This window comes from Podarcis vaucheri (genome assembly GCF_965113315.1).
Source record: "Podarcis vaucheri genome assembly, chromosome: 11".
NCBI lineage: Eukaryota > Metazoa > Chordata > Lepidosauria > Squamata > Lacertidae > Podarcis > Podarcis vaucheri.
This window is the reverse complement of record NC_138749.1, coordinates 44,058,255-44,078,440: the sequence shown is the minus strand read 5'-3', so window position 1 is coordinate 44,078,440 and position 20,186 is coordinate 44,058,255. Positions and strand designations below refer to the sequence as shown.

Genomic DNA, 20,186 nt, shown 5'->3' with positions numbered 1-20,186 from the left:
GGGCCTCCCAGCAACACCATTTACTTATAAGTCCACACATCCAGGTACGTAGAGGGGATGCCTTCTTCTGGCCACGACAAGTGTTATTCTTTGGGAATGCCCTCTAAGACACTTCCAGGTACTAGCATACTTGCTTGGGACAAGTATCTCTACACACTAGGGCTGGGCGTGAAGTCCATCTCCTCATATATAGCTTTCATAATTTTTGACCAGGCAATATGATGTGTGTATGTGCTATGCAGAAATCACAATGTGGGGAAAACCGCAAAGCCAGCCAATACTTCTCTTGATTCCTGCAGCCCCTGTTAACTCTGTGGCTCTGCTCTCCCTTGCCTCATGCAAGGAGCAGTGAATCACAAGAACAGGCGCCGGCAAAAATCACAATATGGGAAACACTGTGAAGTCAGCCAATGCCTCTACATAGCTCCATCCATATTTCAGACATGTTAAGCTGGGGATATATCACAATATTGAAAACTAGACGTAGCCCAGCCCCACTACACACATCTGCAAACTACTCCCCATGTTCAGGGAATAAGCTCTTCCAGAACATGAAGGACTGGAGGGTATTTATCTCAAATATTGTACTGGGGGACCTGTCCTGGCTCTTTTCCAGAGGAGGCTGTTGTCTGTCAGGTGGTGCTGCACCCAGAATTAGCACTTTTAAACTTAAGGGAGCTAAGTGTGAGTAATTGGGTTCAGCAATCAAGATAGTGGAGTGCCCATGTAAGGTGCTCTACAGACCAACAGTGATGAGCTAAGAGAAGTATTTTATTGAGAATAATAATATTGATGATGATGATGATGATAATAATAATAGTAATAATAATGGTGCACAGTTTTGTAATTGACTTTGACTTTAACCCACTGAAAAAAGTAAAACTTTTGTGTCATAATTCCATGTTCCAGGTTGTTCTCAACCATGACGAGGTGTGAATTGCCATGTCATGTTTCAGCCATCACTTCCTGCAGTGAGTGAAGAAATGATGTTTTTACAACTTTGGGGTTGATTCTGGAAAGAGAAACCTGAAAAGCCATGCATATAATGTCCTATGAGTCAAAATGATTGCAAAATTCTGCTTGTTGAAGCCATAATTCATTTGTCATGTCCACAGATGGTTAGGCCAGAACATTGTTCCATACTTTAACTATCTCATTCCCACAGGAGGCAGTGATGGCCAGCAACTTGGATGGATGGCTTTAAAAAAGGGTTAGACAATAATGGTCTTAATACATTTATAGGGTTTTGCATGGACTATAACAACTGGTTACTTCTTCACTAGTATGCTACCAATCAGAGGATTAGCTAAGAAAAACTCTGTGCTCTGGTTGGCAAATTGAAAAACAAACAAATCAGAATTTCTCTGAGTTCCTTGCCCACAAATCCAGAAGTATCAACAACAGCATTTTTTGTTTCCAGGAAGATTTGACACTTGTAAATTGTGTGCCAAAGAAAGGAAAGGCCATAATTCTCTTTTCTTCAATGCATAATGATGCAGCAATCTCAGATCAGAATTCCAAGCCTGAGGTCATTTCTTTATTATAGGAAAACTTAAGATAGTGTGGGCAATTGTGACCAGATGGTTTCTACATATGCTTCCAAGTATATGAATGATTAGACAGTAGCCAATGTTCCTCCTCCCTCTAATATGATGGACACTGCCTGTTTAAATGCATATATTGTTTGGCTGTTGAACTCCCGAGTAGACCTAGGTCTCAAGTTGACCAAACCCTGGCTTGATCTTGCACAGTGTAGCAAGAAAAGCTGGTAGTAACTGGTAGGACCTGACAGTGTTGACACAAAGATGCAATTGCAGAGAATATTCTATGGCAGAAAATAGCAACTAAATGCTCCATGTAACCATTTTACCACTCCTGTCCATGCAGTTACTGTATTTAATATGGTGGCTGTGCTTAGGTAGCATACGCTATTGTTGCAAGGTCTGTGAGATTTGTTAGTAGCAATTCACAACTCACGATTACTGCATTGTTATAGTTGTGCAACTTTTATAATTATGTTATATGTTAGTTAATGGCCAGAGGACCCTCAGAGTTCCTTCCAGCTCTACAGTTCTATGCTTTGATTAGTCTAATGTGGTTTTTAAGTTTAAAAAGAGATTGAAGAGCAGTCTTTGAAAAATCTGTTAACCATGCGGGTAGTGTTGTTTTTGGGTTCTTGTTTTCATCTTGCCTTTACGTTTAGTTTTCTTAAACAATGCTTCTTATCTACATCACACAGTTTATTATCATCAAGAAAAAAACTATAAAAATATTTTCATCAGTTTCGTGAGATTTGGGTGGCTATACAATTCTTTAGCCATATGGTAATTAAAGTAAAAGCTTAGTTTTAAAGTTGTAGAAGTTTCATTTAATGCCATACTGGCATAATAATAATAATAATAATAATAATAATAATAATAATTGACATCTGTCTGTTTCGAGAGACAATGGAGCACACCTCTGGGGGTGAAGTCAGACATTGTCCCCCACCAGAAGTGCTACTCCATATACCCATTTAATTCACCCCATATACCCATTTAATTCAGTGGTTTAATTTGAAGGATTCTCTGTGCAGCAGTTGTGCCACTGCTGTATTTTCTCCTCACGTTTTGCTTCCATAGTTTCATAATTGGGTTGACATTTCTTATTGCTCAGTAGTATGAACAGAACTCATACACTCGTAATTATTCCTTTCATAAGGTTTTCATTTCTTCCCCGTGATGAGGGAATGTATTATAAATGCAGAAACTCTCATAAACTTGCAAATTGCAGACCAGCACGTTTAAGTGCTGTATAATGAATTTTCTCAAGAAATGTGCTCAGTTTGCTTTTTCTCTCTCTTGTTCTCACCCCTATTTCCTCACAAATTGCATACAAACTTATTTGCTGTGTAATTTCTCTTCACTAAACTTGATAGTAATAGGGCAAGGGATTGATGCTTGTTTACAGTAAAAATAGGAATTCTTAAAAAGTTTACTTGAAGCTCTCTATAGAGTTAAAATATATTTTGAGTATTTAGTGGGGAGGGGGGAGTTTATGCATGATGTGACTGAGTGGGTCACCTGTACTTGTTGCCTTCCATCATTCAACAGTTGCTAACAGTCTTCTGAACAATGGTTGTGTCTTCCAATTTGCAATGGAGTAACAACGGCTAACTGTTTTGGGCAGTCTGTGATTAAATTTAAGACTAATGTAATCAGTTCAGTCGTAGCTATGCTGGCTCATTATGTTTTGCATGATGTGGAATTATCATGCCTGTGAGGAAGTTGCTGTCTCCTTTAATAAAACTGCTGCACATCAAGCATATTGGATACAAATGGCACTTCGTTGACTGGGTTGAAGCACTATAACCTTTATTCCCGTAGATTAGGGATACAAAAGAATGTGGTGTGAAAAAACCCCCACTTGTCTGCTGTAATAACATGCCACTGTGAACGATTTGAAAAGATGTTAGAATGAAAAGTAAACAAACTTCCTGCTTCATTTTCTTGCACACCGGGGTAGATGAGAAGGCAAGACATGCATACATTTCCCTTTGTGTACATACAAAAGGGTTCTAATCTCCCCTCCATTAACACTCAGGAAGCACATTTAAAAACATACTACCAAACTGCATCTGAAAACATATACGGTACATGGATTTATGATTATTGGAAACCGTTAACAACAACAGTGCTTGTTTTTTGTTCCCTTGCTGTTTACATGTAGACATGGACAGACTTTCTGTTCCTGTGTTGCTTTCTTTCATCTTCACGTTTTCCGTCACGCAAGACTTTGCAGTTTAAGTTTGGCATAGTTGGACCTGTTTGTCAGGAAGGGAAATAAGACTTTTCATCAAGACTTTACTACTTTAACACTGCTGCTTTCATCTAATAAAAGGCATTTGTGTCATGAGCCCTGTGGGAACATCTTTATGGGATTGGTTGGACAAGGAGGAGGAGTGGGAGGGACTTGTGGAGCTAGAGGACTCTGATCCAGGGGAGGGTCCCACTGGGTTCAGATTTTAAGGTTTAGATGTAACGGAAGGGCTGAGGATTGTCAGAAGAACAGCCCTCCTTAGTGTACCCCAAGCGTTGCCTTGCAGCTGACTGATGGTGCCAGCCAGTGCTTGGCATGTTACCAGGTAGGTGGTCTCTCTTAAAAGCCAGCCCCCTATCACTCGGGAGGGGAAGAAACTAGCATTGAATTCATAGCAAGTATGTTTAGGGACGCAGGTGGCGCTGTGGGTTAAGCCACAGAGCCTAGGACTTGCTGATCAGAAGGTTGGCGGTTCGAATCCCCACGACGGGGTGAGCTCCCGTTCCTTGGTCCCTGCTCCTGCCAGCCTAGTAGTTCGAAAGCACATCAAAGTGCAAGTAGATAAATAGGTACCACTCCGGCGGAAAGGTAAACGGCGTTTCCGTGCACTGCTCTGGTTCACCAGAAGCGGCTTAGTCATGCTGCCCACATGACCCAGAAGCTGTACGCCGGCTCCCTCAGCCAATAAAGCGAGATGAGCATCGTCAACCCCAGAGTCGGTCACGACTGGACCTAATGGTCAGGGGTCCCTTTACCTTTACCTTATGTTTAGGGAGTAAAGCTGTAGGGATACCAAATCCAACCCACAACAGAAAATAACCAAGTGGCCCCAGTTAGTAAGTGCATCTGTATGTGCTTGAAGTTCTTATCTAGTAAATAACCAAAGTTGTGCTGTGTGCTCTTAAGGAATAAACATGCTTTCTGTGCATCACCTTGATATTGGGAGATGGATCTATTACCCTCCCAAGTTATTGAAAAACTAAAGAGCTTGCTCTTTATATCCCTAGCTGATAGTAAATCCCACTGTTTAATTGAGCTTACTTCCCAGTAAAAAATATAAATGCAATTCAAGGTTTTAATCCCAAGCATATTCATTCCTGTTCAATTTAATGGAGTTTAAATCTGGGTAAATATGATGGGAAACCCACTATACAGCTCACAAGTGCTTAAGATGAAGAGTGCCAACATCTGCACCAGCTGTAATCCACGTTAAGCTTGTGTTTATAGCAGCAATATTAAACTGTTAGCACACGTGCATACAAACAGGGCTGCAGAGAGAGAGAAAGAACCTGGGATCCAGGGCAAAACGTAGTCTTGGGGCCTCCCCCCCCCAAGCTACATGTAGAAAATATACCATAAGTGCATGGAATAACACAACACATTCATTATAGTTTAATAGGTGGCATTTCATGATGATAAAATCATTAATAAACATGAATATCAGTCCACTAGAGTCACAAAGGTTCTTTATTGGAATGTACAAAGAATTGCTTACAACACCTGCAAATTGCAATCCATTGTAGTTTCTATAAGCATTGACAATTGATAAAATTAAATTACTAGAATTAAAAATGAGTAATTCAACCATGAAGTCTTTTATTATAATAACTAATCATTTAATATTTGAACTTGTAACCTACTTGAATGACTTGTTCCTTGTTTTTGGCAAACTTATAAATTTAACTGTCAAAAAAGGCTTGGCTAGCTAGCAAGTTTATATTGTGCTGAAAGTATAATAAGGTGGTATCACCTTTCTTTCCCTGTGGTAGATATTAAGTAATCCTTTATGAGTTTCAGTTTACTAAAGGTATGCTCACCTGATGCAACCGATATGGGGGTACAGGTGAGCATTCTTCAGGTAAGGTGTATTTGTGGAAATAGATTTCCCAGACCTTAATGCATAAATTTGGAGTGAAATGAAATCGAGTGGACTTCTAACTCAAAAGGTAGGCAGGCCTCAACCCCACCCCCCAATGATGAGACTCCATCAAACTGTCATAATCCAGACTAGTGCAATGTGCTACGGAAATAACACAAGAACTAGAAATAAGTGTAGAGCCATCACTCAAGCACCTGGTCACACCCACAGGCATCAACCCTCAAAGAGATAGCATGCCTGTATGTAACATGTTACAATATCAAGGAATCACACATTTCTACAATGAATATTTTATTCTAGCCTGTTTAGAAAGGCTCTAACAACTTGCCCATTTTAAAGATGGAGTACACTTGTGTGCCTAAGACTTGTTGCAAGGGCAGTAATGACTCTGACAGATACCTGTGCTGAAGCAAATACAGAGCAGCAGCTTAGTTAAGAAAACTGAATCAAGAAGCACAAGCCATGCACCAGCTTCCATACTTGCATTTGATAAAGGAATTGCACCAATTTTAAAGGTAAAGGTACCCCTGACCGTTAGGTCCAGTTGCGGACGACTCTGGGGGTGTGCGCTCACCTCGCTCTATAGGCCAAGGGAGCTGGCGTTTGTCCACAGTCAGCTTCCAGGTCATGTGGCCAGCATGACTAAGCAGCTTCTGGCAAACCAGAGCAGCGCGCGGAAACGCCGTTTACCTTCCCGCCGGAGCGGTATCTATTTATCTACTTGCACTTTGACGTCCTTTCGAACTGCTAAGTGGGCAGGAGCTGGGACCAAACAATGGGAGCTCACCCCGTTGCGGGGATTCGAGCTGCCGACCTTCTGATTGGGAAGCCCTAGGCTTTGTGGGTTAGACCACAGCACCACCTGCATCCACCACTTTTAGGACCTAGTAAATATGCCTAGACTTTTCATTGAACAACCTGAACTTTATCATGATCAAAATTGGCTTCCTCCTTACAGAAGCAATAGCACTAACCTGCAACTATAATTGAGCCAGAACATGTAAACAAATAACCATAGTCCTCCCCCCCCCCGGCAATCTCTTTCTTCATATGGTAGAACCATATTGTCAGAACTGTATTGGTTATTGATATTGACTATGAGTATAGATTTAAGAGAGATTCAATATTAAGATTTATTTTAATGTGTGATTAGTGTGTGATTTAATATTTCAAACGTTGAAACTGTAATCTAGGGCAGAGTGAATCGATGCAACAGGGCTGTGATCTAGCTATGAAGGCTCAGAGAATATTTACAGGTGCAGTATTCAACACAAAGCCAGTAAGTTGTGGGGAGCCATGTGGAAGTCTGGGGGAGTTTGTGTCTCCTGCTGCAGCCCTGTTTTATTTTATAGTTCTCAGGGAAAGGTGCCATGACATAATAATACAGCACATGTGAAAGTTGCCAGGTTCAGTCAAGGAGGGTAATGCTAGAAATCAGCAGTCAGCCTGAGTAGACAGTTCAGAGCTAGATAGACCAATGGTATAAAGCCACATCCTAGGTTCCTAATAGTAAAGGATAAAATCTGATGTGGCATTGATTTTAGTTTGATTTTACAATGCCGGCACTTGGTAATTGCAGTGCATGGGAGAGGAAAGACAGAGGGAAGAAGGAATGGACTCTTCTGTGCTGCTATTTCCTCATTTTTGTAGCTGTGCATTGCCATGAAAATAATCGGTCTTGACATAACTACAGGATGGTTTGGCTTAATAGAATTACTGCAAGCTAGGTTGCTGGTAAGGTCACAACTGAATGAAATGATGTTATTGATTCTGAAAGCACATAGAATATAGATCATATTTGAATTAATTTGTAAGCATTAAATGGGGGGAAATGTCTAGAGATCATTTTCAAGAACATATTTTGTTGTTTTATATGTATCTACTGGCTAGTAGCATATTCAGCTGTGATAGAAGTTGCACAGCTTCCTTTTGGAAAATACGCCGCAAATATTTCTCGGTTTACGTACATTTGGCCTTTCTTGGAAAACTGTTGTGCTTGCCTAGCCCACACCCCCAGTGTTTGTGATAGCCTGTTTTACGATGTTTGTGGTTTTCCATAAACCTTCTTTCAGCAGTATGTACACCAGTGAAAAGCAGCCCTATGGAGTTTATGCTTTGGATGTACACACTTAGGGAAATTTGCAGGCTTTGTTGTTGTAAGCGTGTATCTGAAGCAGTCTTCAGGAGGGCAGAGAGAAATGTGGTTAATTAACATAATTATCATGTTGTATCATGCAGTCTTCAGTCTCAATGGATAAATTCTTATTTATGTTTTTGTCTCATCAGTTCATATACATATAAGACGTATAAAACATGGAAAGCCCTGGTTTAAAAGCTGTATTTTATGACAAGCTATTGACTTTCGGTTGCAAAATAAAGACGCAGTTTATTTATATATATTTGTGTTCCGTAAGTAGGTGCCCTCTCTTCATCATGCAGAAGTCATTATTACCTTTAAATCTGCCCTTGTGGAGAAAGACTCCTTGATATACTTGATTTAGTAATGTAGAGAACCATTAAGACCAAATATTGTGGTAGTCTTTCCTTTTAACAAGAAGAGGCAAAATCAAGGACTCATAACAGATAATTAAAGGAAAGGAGGCTGAAGTTATATGAAATTTCCTACTTTAAATCTGTTTAGAACGTTGATTGAAACATTCTGTAGCTGCATATAGGTTTCCCCTTCAAGTAATCTGTAGTCATATCATTTTGTCTGAGGGGTTTCAATCCAGGTTTTCCTTGATTTATAAGCTTCACAGTGAATTGAATTCTCCCTCTGTTTTGGGGTGTTTCATGGGCCCCTCAGATTTGGTGGTTAAAATATTATCACTTTGAGGAAAGCTAGTCTCACCCGAGCTGTACACATGAATCCATATTAAAATTAATGTTTGGGATAAGGGACTCCTGCTGAAAGAACTAAATTGTCTGTGAATTTTCAATTAAAGTGATACTTCTTTCAGTAAATGGTCCCAGTAACTATTATTATATTTGATTGTTTAATTTCTATACCACTTAATGTATTAAAAATATCTTAAGTATGTACAAAATACTGAAGCAACAACAGACAAAAATTAAACAAAATATTATAAAAATACATAGTTAACATATAAAAATGTTACATTAATGAAACTCATTTTCCTTCTGACACGCTCTCCATCTCAGCCTCCAAATTCTCACCCAAGGCCCAAACAAACTCCCAACTCACCCACAAAAGTCTCACAATGGTTCCTGGAACAACAAACATCACTCCTCATCACTCACTTTAATTTTATGGGCAGGCCCAAGATGGATGGTGCTGCCTTAGGCTGTCCTCAGCTGTGTCCCATTCAGTTGCACTTTCCACACCAGGTATAGCAGGTCGTTGAGTTTCCTGATGGGTCTAGAGGATGGAGAAAGCGCTCCCCTTCACTCACAGGTCTTTCCTCATCCTCTGTCCTCTCCTCTTCCAGCTGCTATTAGAGATCCCCTGGCAAAGAAGTAAAGGTAAAGGTACCCCTGCCCGAACGGGCCAGTCTTGACAGACTGTGGGGTTTGTGCGCCCATCTCACATTTATTGGCCGGGGGCCAGCGCTGTCCGGGGACACTTCCGGGTCACGTGGCCAGCGTGACATCGCTGCTCTGGCGAGCCAGAGCCGCACACGGAACGCCGTTTACCTTCCCGCTGGTAAGCGGTACCTATTTATCTACTTGCACCCGGAGGTGCTTTCGAACTGCTAGGTGGGCAGGCGCTGGGACCGAACAGCGGGAGCGCACCCCGCCGCGGGGATTCGAACCGCCGACCTTTCGATCGGCAAGCCCTAGGCGCTGAGGCTTTAGCCCACAGCGCCACCCGCGTCCCAGGTCCTGGCAAAGAAAGCAGTTGCCAAATGGGAAAATTCCTACTTCCTCCTGGCTAGAAATGTGAAGCTCCTGGAAAACCCCCCTGGGGAAAAAAAAAGTATTATTCCTCCTATTTTTTGTACCCCCAACTCCGGGCCTCCACATCTCTAATCCCAGCACATTTCAACACCAGATTATTGGTTGAGGCTTTGGCGTCAGGACAAAACATGTGAATCCCTTGGTAGTGACTGCTTTGTAAATTTTGCTTTCACTAACTCTGCTTCCAATGTAGTTATTCTGTGTGAAAACATTCCCAAATTATTTTTGCCCTGTGCACAAACCAAGGTTCTTCGTCAGTGGCATTTGCAACTTATTCCAAGAAAAATACTTTAGGCATACAAAGTATTCATGGACAGTCTACTGAAAACAAGCCTATAACCGTAATTAAAAGTAGACCTAGATGGTTTCCCAGGTTTGTTTGTTTGTTTTCTTTTCCTACAATCAATGGGTGTTTGGGCCTCTTGGCATTAATTAGCTGTTGTGCCTATTTATCAAATATATATCTACTGAAACAATGTTAGTATTTCACTGCTAAGGGCATTTTTTGATGTTTTAGATCTCCTTCTATATCGTGTTGAATAAAACAATATATTCAAATAACTGATAAGGTTTACAGAATACAACAAACCCTAATCCATTTAAAGAAAGGGTAGATTTGCCTGGAGCGTATTATTAATTAACCCCAAGAGTCTGTTGGTCTAAGTGTTGGAGGGTAATGCATTTTTCATTAGCTCTGTGAATAAAGAAATCTTGAACGTGATCACAAGAGGTTAAGCATTCAAAAGTCTTAAGTGAGCTGAGGTCCTGGTTGATTAATTAAAAGCATCTCAGTCCTCGAGATGCATGTGAGAGCAATTGTCATTTCAAAGTAAAAATATGTAGGGAAGCTACCTGATGTTTAAGTAGCTTCCCTACATATACCTAGACCCACAGAACTATGCAACTCGTTTCATGTGCTCCAGCTGGGTTTGGGCTTCTGTTTTTCGTACAGACCATCCCCATCCTCTGTGTCTTATGGACACTTTTGAAAATGAGAGACATTCAAAATGAGTTGACACGGTGCCTTGCTGCAATACAAAAGCAGGGGGGGACGGGACACAAATTCCACTGAGTGTGATTGGAATGTAACTGTGCAAACTCCACATCCCAAGGAGTGACGTGGACACGATTTTCATTCTGTGCACCTGCATGGTAGCTCATCCATGCTTAGCCCTGGTTGGGTTTTCCATTAGGTGCCAAGTGGGCCATTGTGTTGGTTTGTTTAAGACGGATTATTTCTCCATCATTTACTAATTGCTGGTGAATTTTTCTGGAGTAGATGATTTGCCTCTAGGGATGAAACTATGCTCTCACAAGCTAAAACGAAAGGTTATTGAAAGCAAATAAGAAGTCTCTTGATATTTGCGTTGTGTATATTTCATTACTCCTCCTGGAAGAAGGAGAAATACTTAATAAGAGTCAGAACTGTTTTATTCCCCCCCCCCTCACAAAATAATTCCAGGGGTTGGACTAGATGATATTTGGGATACCTTCCAACTCTACATTTCTATGACTCTATATCTTTGTTGGCCGGCATATGAAAAATACAACTGTGAGGTGGCTGTTAAATGGCAATGAGGTGCCAAAATTACAGCCGGTGATAATTAGAGCTTTGAATGTATGTTAAATAGGGACACCATTTACAATAGATTGCCGATAATTTAATTAGGCGTGGCTAAGATAACTGTTCCCTGCCAAACTTTAGGTGTTAATACAATCTTTAAAAAACTCTACAGGACATATTGACATCAGTCAAAACATCTGGCTAGATTTATTTTCACAGCCGTGTTGGCTGCAGCTGATGGAAGTTGCAGTCAGAAACAGCTGGATGCTACCAGGTTGGTCTAGCAAAATTAAATTAAGTACTGGATTGTGGAGTAAGAGATTAGATATGAAAATGTGAATTAAATGATTATGCTTAGTGTGTAAAGCAGATTCTAATCATGGATGTATTCGCACTGCGGTTTTCTTTGTTAACATCTATGCATATTGGGAGACGAGTTGCCAGCAGGAGAAATATATATATACATATAAATGTCTATTGGTTTATTCTCTGTTTGAACATGTATCCAGCTAATTAAGCTCTAGCTCCTTGTCTTGGTAAATATTTGCAATATTAACCATTATTAAATTAAAACGCTTTGCTTGAACATGCAGTCTGCAAGTTGTGGTCTAGCCTTGTTATCATTCCCTTAGATCAGTTATTTTTATGGGCTTAACTAGATCTGCCATAAGGTTTAATCATACTAAGAGTTGTGGGTATGCTGTTGAACTGAATTTTTGAACCTACTCAAAGGCTCAAATCCGGAACGTGCAACAAGGAATGAAGTGAAGAAAAGCGCCTTAATCATGTGTACTGAGGTTTGCTTTTCTGTTGGGAATGGGGACTAAGGGGTTAAGCGATATGCTTTAGGGTTAAGCCATTTGCAAAATTTCTCTCCTGCTGATGCAAACACACTCCTCCCTTTGCCAGCACAGGAGTCCTGGCAATCCCCAGTCATACCTGGAAGGTTCATAATGCAATTACTCTGCAATTTGTGGCTGGTCCTGCCTTAGATTAACTGTGTGTAGGGGCATGCAGTACTGCTGAAAGTTGCATGGGTATCTGGCTCGTAGGGGAAGATCACATCAGCCGAGTAGGGAACTTTGGTCGATTCTGTTCATGTATTTTTTGTTGAAGACTGACTTTAGAACAAGGATTGGCAGCCTGTGGCCCTCCAGACAGTGGCGTAGCGTGGGTTGTCAGCACCCGGGGCAAGGCAAGTAATTTGCGCCCCCTAACCCGTGGATTTGCGCCCCCTAACCCTAACCCCCAGATGTTGCGCCCGGTGCGGCCGCCCCCTGCACCCCCCACGCTACGCCACTGCCTCCAGATGTTGATGGATTGCAGCTCCAGGTATCTGGAAGGTCACAGGTTCCCCATCCCTGATCTGGAGGATCAATAGCCGAGGAAGTACAGTTAGTGAAAATGGATCTCAGTGACATTTTGGTCTCTTCTTAAAGCAGGTCTGTGTTCCCAGGCCTTTGCTGGTGCTTGATTCCAACAGGTTACCCTGCTTTTTAACTCTTCTCTGACTTTACCAACTGTGTTTTTTTGTGGTTTTAGTGTTGTGAAATTTGCGCTTGTCAACTTTTGATATCCTTGCACCTGTTAAAGACATTGAGCCTCTGCTACATTTACAGATCTGGGGTTTGTCATATTTATATTTTGTGTGCGGCATGAATACTCAGAACCACTTAACCTTGATTTGTCGGGCTTGTTTTAGAGCTTAATAAAAGCTGGTCTCACCTTTTAAAACAGATTTGTGCGTTGCAGTATTTTAATGGTTCAATTTCATTTTCTGTCAAAAGGAAAACTAGATCTTCTCTGAAGGTTCTAGCTGTCATTTTGTAAAACCGGTAGAAACCTGCCTTTCCGGTTTATAGTCTTGTTACCATACAGCATGGCCCTATGACTCATTTTGAACAATTCTTTGTTCACTCTTGAAAGCATTACTGATGGTATTTCAAATAAACTTGTTCCCTTTAAGAATGCAAGCCTCTAGCAAGTTTGATCTTTAGTATGAAAAAGATTGTGTAAGTTTAGAAATAGCTTCTTTCTTTCTTTCTTTCTTTCTTTCTTTCTTTCTTTCTTTCTCTCCCTCTTGCGTTTAGTCTGTAACATTTATTTATTTGTCATGGAAAGTAATTTCTTAGCTCATTATTAAAATTATTACTCTGTCTGGTGGTAGGAATGCTTGAGAAATTAGGTTTCTGTAAATTCCAGTATGAACAGTCCATCAGGACTAAGGTGCAGATTGTTACATAATTATCCTTTGGATTTTGCACTTCTCCACATTTGTGTGATAAAAGTTCCCGTAACTGGAAACATTCCAGTTGGCAGTTGACGCTTGGACATCGCACAGCTGGTTGGTTAGAGAGCGTGGTGCTGGTAACTCCAAGGTTGCAGGTTCGATCCCCGTATGTGACAGCTGCATATTCCGGCATCGCAGGGGGTTGGACTAGATGATCCTCAGGGTCCCTTCCAACTCTACAATTCTATGATTCATAAATAAAGATTAGCCTCAGCAATATCAGACAGTGATGCATGCCTGTAGTCTGCTCATGAAATAGTTGTGTGTTACGTTGCACAGAGAAAGCAGGTGATGTGTGACCTGCCTTAACATTTCTTTAACCCTACAGGGAAACTTGGAGTTGAGCCTCAAACCATTCCCTTCTTTTTTTCTGCTTGGGTCATTGAAATTTTAGCTATGAAGACAGTAAGGCTGTTTCTAACTAATAAAACAACCTCCTCTCGTAGACAAAGCTAACTGAATGCATGAATGGCACTGTGCAGCTAACAAAAGACTGAACCACTTGTATGAAAAGACTCTGTACATTCTTTCCCACAGAAGTCAACGAAAGGCTCGGTTGTCCTAGGCTACGTATTCCGGCATTTAAACCTCGTGGAGATAGATTACTTTGGACTGCGTTACTGTGACAGAAGTCACCAGACGGTGAGTAAAAGCACAACAGTGGCTTTCCAGCGTTAAAGCTAACCCTTCTTGTTTACCACTTTCCAGTCATATTTTAAACTGGCATATACTCTTGTCAGCAAGTTAATTTTTAAACCAGCCTCAATTGAGTTGTCATGGTTATACATAAATAAACACTTCTTTATTTATTTGGAGTTCTTAAAAGAAATGGTCTTTTCTGTTCAAATGAGTAGACCTTCTTATGGATAGGAACAAGCGTCAGGTCTACCTGCACGATTACATTTAGTGTTTGTTTTTTTAAAAAATGAGCAAGCAAGCGGTTGAGCAGATTTCCCTTTAAAAGTTAATTTACAGCTGTCATCTACATGTTATTGGTGACTATGCCAAACTCTAGACATGTCCCCCTAGCTTACCAGCTCTCCCTTGTATGATTTTGGTGCCACACCTCTAGTAAGTCTCTTATAGAAGGGTATTAGGTGGGAGGTGGACTCTGTTGAATGGATACCTGTCATTTCTAGGTTAAGCTTTTTGTGGAATCTGAATGACAGGTACATGTGCTGAACTGAGATGAAGGTTCATGCGTGTGGATAGGTATGACTCAACCAGACTCAAGATTAAATGTTCCATCATATATTGGAGTGATGTAAATGAGCGATGGAAAATCAAGAACTTGCCCGTGATTACACATACTGTGTGTGCAAGTTTCAGTCTATTGTCTCATTTCCTTCTTTGCTTGATATTAATGATTGGAGTAAAGATATCAGGTGGAATTCAACATTGCTTTCTTTAAAATGTTCTACTTGTGCAAAAATTCCAGCTTGCTAAATGAATACGAATATTATTTATTTGTGTAGCTGAAGCACTTACAAAACAAAATACATAAAACAGATTAAAATACATTGCATAATTAAAATAATTGTTAAAACCAGCATTCTGTCAGATAAGAGTTTGCCCCGTGAAGAATTTCACTTATCATTCCTACAAACCTTTCTCCTTAAAATTGCCACACCAAAGGCATAAAAGGCTACTTTTCCAGAGCTGCTGGGGAACCTGTCTCCTAATAAAAATTTAATGAAATGCCCAATCAAACTCTCAACTGGGAGATAAAAATCTTTGAACAAGGCTGTTCTTAAGTCCTTATAGATTGGGCAATCTGGTAAGTAGTGGGGGTGAATCTTCAGGTACATGGGCAAATGCGTAAGGAATTGGGCAATAGTGTCCTTCAACTATGGCTTGCTAAATAGAACATTCCCCCCTCTCCTCCCTTCTCTGTTCTGGGGGTTCTCTTGACACCCCCAGAGACACTGGGGTAGGAGATGGGGAGAAGCTCCATTGAGCAACTGAAAGTCCTTGTGCAAGACTTCCACTAAACATACAAGTACTTTATCATACATTCAGATGAATTACATATTTTAATGAACAAAACAAAGACAAACCTTGATTATGTACGCTTTGACTGAATTTTTTTTTTAAATCAGATGTCCAGCAGTGTGAAGTATTACATTAAGAATAGATAAGCCATAATCTAGCAGAAATTCCTGACATTTTCTAATGATTTTTAATATAACTTTTTAATGGAGTTTTGTATGCCTGCTGTTTCTTTCTTTTTTTAAAAAAAACACCCTCTATATTAAATAAGAAGAATTACACATTTTATTTGTGTTTTAATAGCTATTCCTCATTAATATTTCCCAGCCAGACAAGCAGATCTCAGGGTCTTGCTTTTGAGATCCTTCCCTATGAGACATGTAGCAGTAAAGACTAGCTGTCCTTAACAAAACAAAAGGAGCCACAGAATTACACATTAAGGACTTGGCTGGTATGCAGCCTTTGTTAGCTTAAATGTGACGTCCACCCTATGGAAATGATTGTGGGTGCCTACAAGCAGTGCTTGATGAACGTAATTGAATGATTTTAATGAAACACACAGACTGGGGGTTGGCAATATGATATTACACATGTATAAGCGAGTTGAAGCCTGAATAATTGTATGTGTTTGAACTAGTTTAAACACAGCGCTGTGCAATAGCAGAACAAAGTTGTACTTGTGTGTCATGAAAACCGTAGAGCAGTGTGATGAATCTGTAACAGATAAGCAAGCAGAAGGGACCTGTTGAACAAGCATCTTCTCTGTGGAAGTGGAAAAGGGGGGGGGGGAATCATGTCTGAGAGGCTGAGTGTCTGTAACAGAAGCATTTGATGATTGACACCATCCATGAAAATGGATAATTTTCAACCTAGCTAACGGCTTCTGACAAACAAGTTCAGAGTGCTTGACCCTAATTTGACTCGGTACACAGCAACAGAATGTTAACAGTGCCATGCCCACTTAAAACTTAAGTACAGTAATACATCACTGGAATTTCAGCTTATGTGGCTTTTTATTTTTGGAACAGTTTAAAGCACTTCTCTTGACCGCATCTTAAAAACTGGCTTCACCAATTTTGTAGAGTGCTAATCATTAGATGTTAAGATCCAGCACTCCTTACCCATGTACTTGTTTTACTATTTTAAATTAAATCCCAAAGTCTTTATGAAATTGAGGTGGACTTGGGTTTAGAAAGCTATCATACATAGCTGATGCCTTCTGTGAAATTCCAACTAAAGAGCTTGACATCTCTGGTAGGAGGCTTAAAGGAAAATATTGGGTATTTTTTGCAGATTTGTTGTTGCATGGGGGGGGGGGATAGAGGAACTATTTCACAGAGACAAGGGAGCCTCCCTCTGGAGAGATGCCATTTCCTGTGACCAGGAAAATTTACGGTACATGCCCCGCGACGGGGTGAGCTCCCGTTGTTCGGTCCCAGCTCCTGCCCACCTAGCCGTTTGAAAACACGTCAAGTGCAAGTAGATAAATAGATACCGCTCCGGCAGGAAGGTAAACGACGTTTCCATGCGCTGCTCTGGTTTCGCCAGAAGCGGCCTAGTCATGCTGGCCACATGACCCGGAAGCTGTCTGTGGCAAACGCCAGCTCCCTCAACCTATAGAGCGGGATGAGCGTGCAGCCCCAGAGTCATCTGTGACAGGACCTAACGGTCAGGGGGGTACCTTTACCTTTAGGGTACATGTAGTAGCAGTGAGTTAGTGGCTTTTCTTGTCTATGGCTCCTTTCTTATGAATGAGATGTTTGACAGATGGATCAGGTAGCTCTGTAGCTTTCTGCCTGTACTTTTGACTCTCCCCCCCCCCCGGGAATCTCCCACATAAAATTTCTGCTGAAGTTAAGTGACATCCTATTTCCATTCCAAAACCATTTGTGTGGAGTGTGCCCCTTCCTTCCTTCCCTTCTCCCTCCCTTACCGAGGGCAAATGCCCACTTTAACAAATCTGTGCCATAAGTACCAAGCCTGCAGCAACTCATAAATATTACACGGTGTCATGACTTTTTGCAGCTGACGTGCTGGCAAATAGTGTATTTTGGTAAGCCTAGGCGTTGTAATTGTAGGACATGTTCTTTCCTGTTTCTGGTTGTGATAGAGCCCTATAGTGATTTGGCAATTAGATTATTAACGTTAAAAAGGCCTGAAACAAAATGCATATCCACGTACACATATGCTTGGATCCTGCACCTTGATACTTATTGCTGTAAGGGGCTGAAGCACCTGCTATGACTTTCCAGGTTGTTCAAAATCTGTTTTTAACAGCCTCTACCTGGAGATTATATCTCTTCTACTGAATTCAGTTTTTCAGTTTAAAGTGAAGGATGAATTCTGATTTGCCCTTTCTTACATTATAATGCTCTGTTAATGCCTTGTTCATTTAATACAATGTCCAAGATAGATTTGCCACATACTTATTTAAAAAAATAAGATAACAGCAGTGCTTTTTTGTTATCCTTATGAAGATAATCATGACTGCTATTGAGGTGTATAGAGAAGCTTTTGGCTTTCACACACACACAAAAAGATGCTGAAGGAATAATAATGTAAAAGCAGATATAATGTTAGTTTGTAATTTTAACTTTTCTTCTTTGGAAAACTTTGCAGATGTTAGATACTTACAAAGCACATTCTTTTTTGTTTCTGTGTATATCTAGGACAGAAGAGAAAAGTAGGCTCAGTTTGCACGTCATGGTTAAAGCATAGTTAGTGGTATACAAAGAACAAAGAAATGGCTTCTGATTTGCTCCCTGACAGCAGGACCTGCAATTCTGGATTTGGTATCATATTGGAAACAGGCTTCATGGTTTGTTTCAGGGTGCAAGCAAGATACTTTTCACATAACCATATAGAAAGCTGGTGTATACTGTCTTCAATTATTCTAGGATAACATTAGCTTATTCTTTTCAGGGCAAGGTAACACCTTTGTTTTAAAGTCTCTTTATATAACCATACGTACTGTATTTATAATAGTTTGCTATAACTGTTCTTCTTCGCATGCCTCCTTGATGAGAGGTCTGGAGGGTGGCAACACAAGAGCAGTGGCTTTTCTGCAGTGGCTTCTCACTTGTGGAATACTTCCCCCAGGGGGGCTCACCTGGCTCCTCATTTACATATCTTTAGGTGCCAGGCAAAAACATTCGTCTTCTCTCATGCCTTTGGCTAATGGAACAATCTGTGACCTTTTAAACTCTTTCTCTGTGTGCGGGAGGGGAATTTTGTTTTTGTTTGTTGCAATGTTATTTATTTTTGTGTTTTTATTTTGTAAATTGCTCTGTGATTTTTCAGATGAAGGGCAGTATAAAAAAAATGAAATAACACAATGACTGGTTTCTATTACTTTTTTCACAGTACTGGTTGGATCCTGCAAAGACCCTTACAGAACATAAGGAACTCATAAACAGTATGTATATGCAATTGGATAATCATAAACTGTTTCGTGATGGAGAGGCATAGAAAATACTGCATCTGCAAAGCTAACAGTGTTGACTGCAGATGTCTGATAGTCCCTTGACGTTGATTCATGTTGCTATACTGTATGTGGCTATCTCAAAAGTGTATAGTGTACAGCAGTTTGACTGCTAAATACCTGCTTCTTCTCTTTCCAGTCTCACATATATTTATTTGTTCAAACTATTCCTTACAATGCCAGAAATCTTCATTTATCAATTACATTGTTTCTGTATAAACAAGACTTGCATTTGATTTGAATTCTTAAACTTGCCTATTGAAGTGGATATCTAGAAGCCTGATCAGTAACTTTGGAACTGCAACAAGCAGGTTTGCAGAAAAACCTGTCAGGTAGATTATCACAATATGGCTTGAAAAGGCATTGCAGGATAACTGTGATCAACTTTGCAGGGATCCGGCCCCCTCAAATATTTTATTGTGGGGGCTGAAGCTGGTTAATGTTTTATGTATGGTGACTTTGCACAGAAATACCAGTGTGGTCAGGAAGTAGAAGATAAAAGATAAGATAAGGCTACAGAGAAGCTCATCAATTGCTGATTGCATCTGGCATAGCTTCTCATAATTTTTTGCCACTCCCTCCAAATCTTTGGAGTGATTCCTTTTCATTCCTCCCATTTTTGTGTGGCCTGCATGCAATAGGAAAATGTGATGGCTGCTTAGGCATTGTCACATATCCAAGGTTAAAATCAAGTGCATACTTTCTCCAATAAAGTCTGCTGAAATTAATGGAATTGACTTCTAAGTAACTATGTTTAGGATTTCAGGGTGTGCTTTAAAACACACACACACAATTAAATGTTCTTATTTTTTATAGCTGGTCCACCCTACACACTGTACTTTGGTGTGAAATTCTATGCAGAAGATCCATGCAAATTAAAAGAAGAAATTACAAGGTATTGTATGAATAACCTTTAACTATTAGCAGTAAGAGTGAGCAGGTGCTTTTAAAGTATCTAGTAAAATAACTGTATAAGCTCATCAAGTAATTGTTCCTTTTTAAAAGAGAGACAGAGAGAAACAACTTGAGACTCTAATTTTCTTGCTATAAATCCTTGTTGGAAAATGATGTTTCACTCTCACTGGTGTTGGAGGGATGGAGTTAAATTCAAAATTCAGCTTATTCATGATCCTTGTCTTTGCTTATGTTTGTGTTCAAAGTTTTGCCCTGATTGCGGAAGTGTTTTTTCTTTTGTCTTGTTTGAGTAGTTATCAGCTTTTTATTTTGCCATTATGGCTCTACTTCTACAGAGAGTTTGTTGTTCTCC

The 20,186-nt window shown here is 40.3% G+C and overlaps 1 protein-coding gene and 1 long non-coding RNA gene across 4 annotated transcripts in view; one reads left to right on the top strand and one right to left on the bottom strand.

Moving 5' to 3' along the window:
* LOC309514509 overlaps positions 1-20,186 on the bottom strand; it is a 266,727-nt gene that overhangs the window by 69,604 nt on the left and 176,937 nt on the right. The window lies entirely within an intron of this gene.
* The window catches only part of EPB41L4A (erythrocyte membrane protein band 4.1 like 4A), a 111,376-nt gene that overhangs the window by 22,291 nt on the left and 68,899 nt on the right, over positions 1-20,186 (top strand). For all 3 annotated transcript variants that reach the window (XR_014211984.1, XM_082191577.1, XM_082191578.1), the window contains exons 3-5: positions 13,987-14,091; positions 18,802-18,853; positions 19,736-19,814. Coding sequence is in view for 2 of the 3 variants with exons in the window: in XM_082191577.1 (XP_082047703.1) it covers positions 13,987-14,091; positions 18,802-18,853; positions 19,736-19,814 (236 nt within the window). In the remaining variant the exon portion in view is untranslated. The remainder of the gene's footprint in view (positions 1-13,986; positions 14,092-18,801; positions 18,854-19,735; positions 19,815-20,186) is intronic.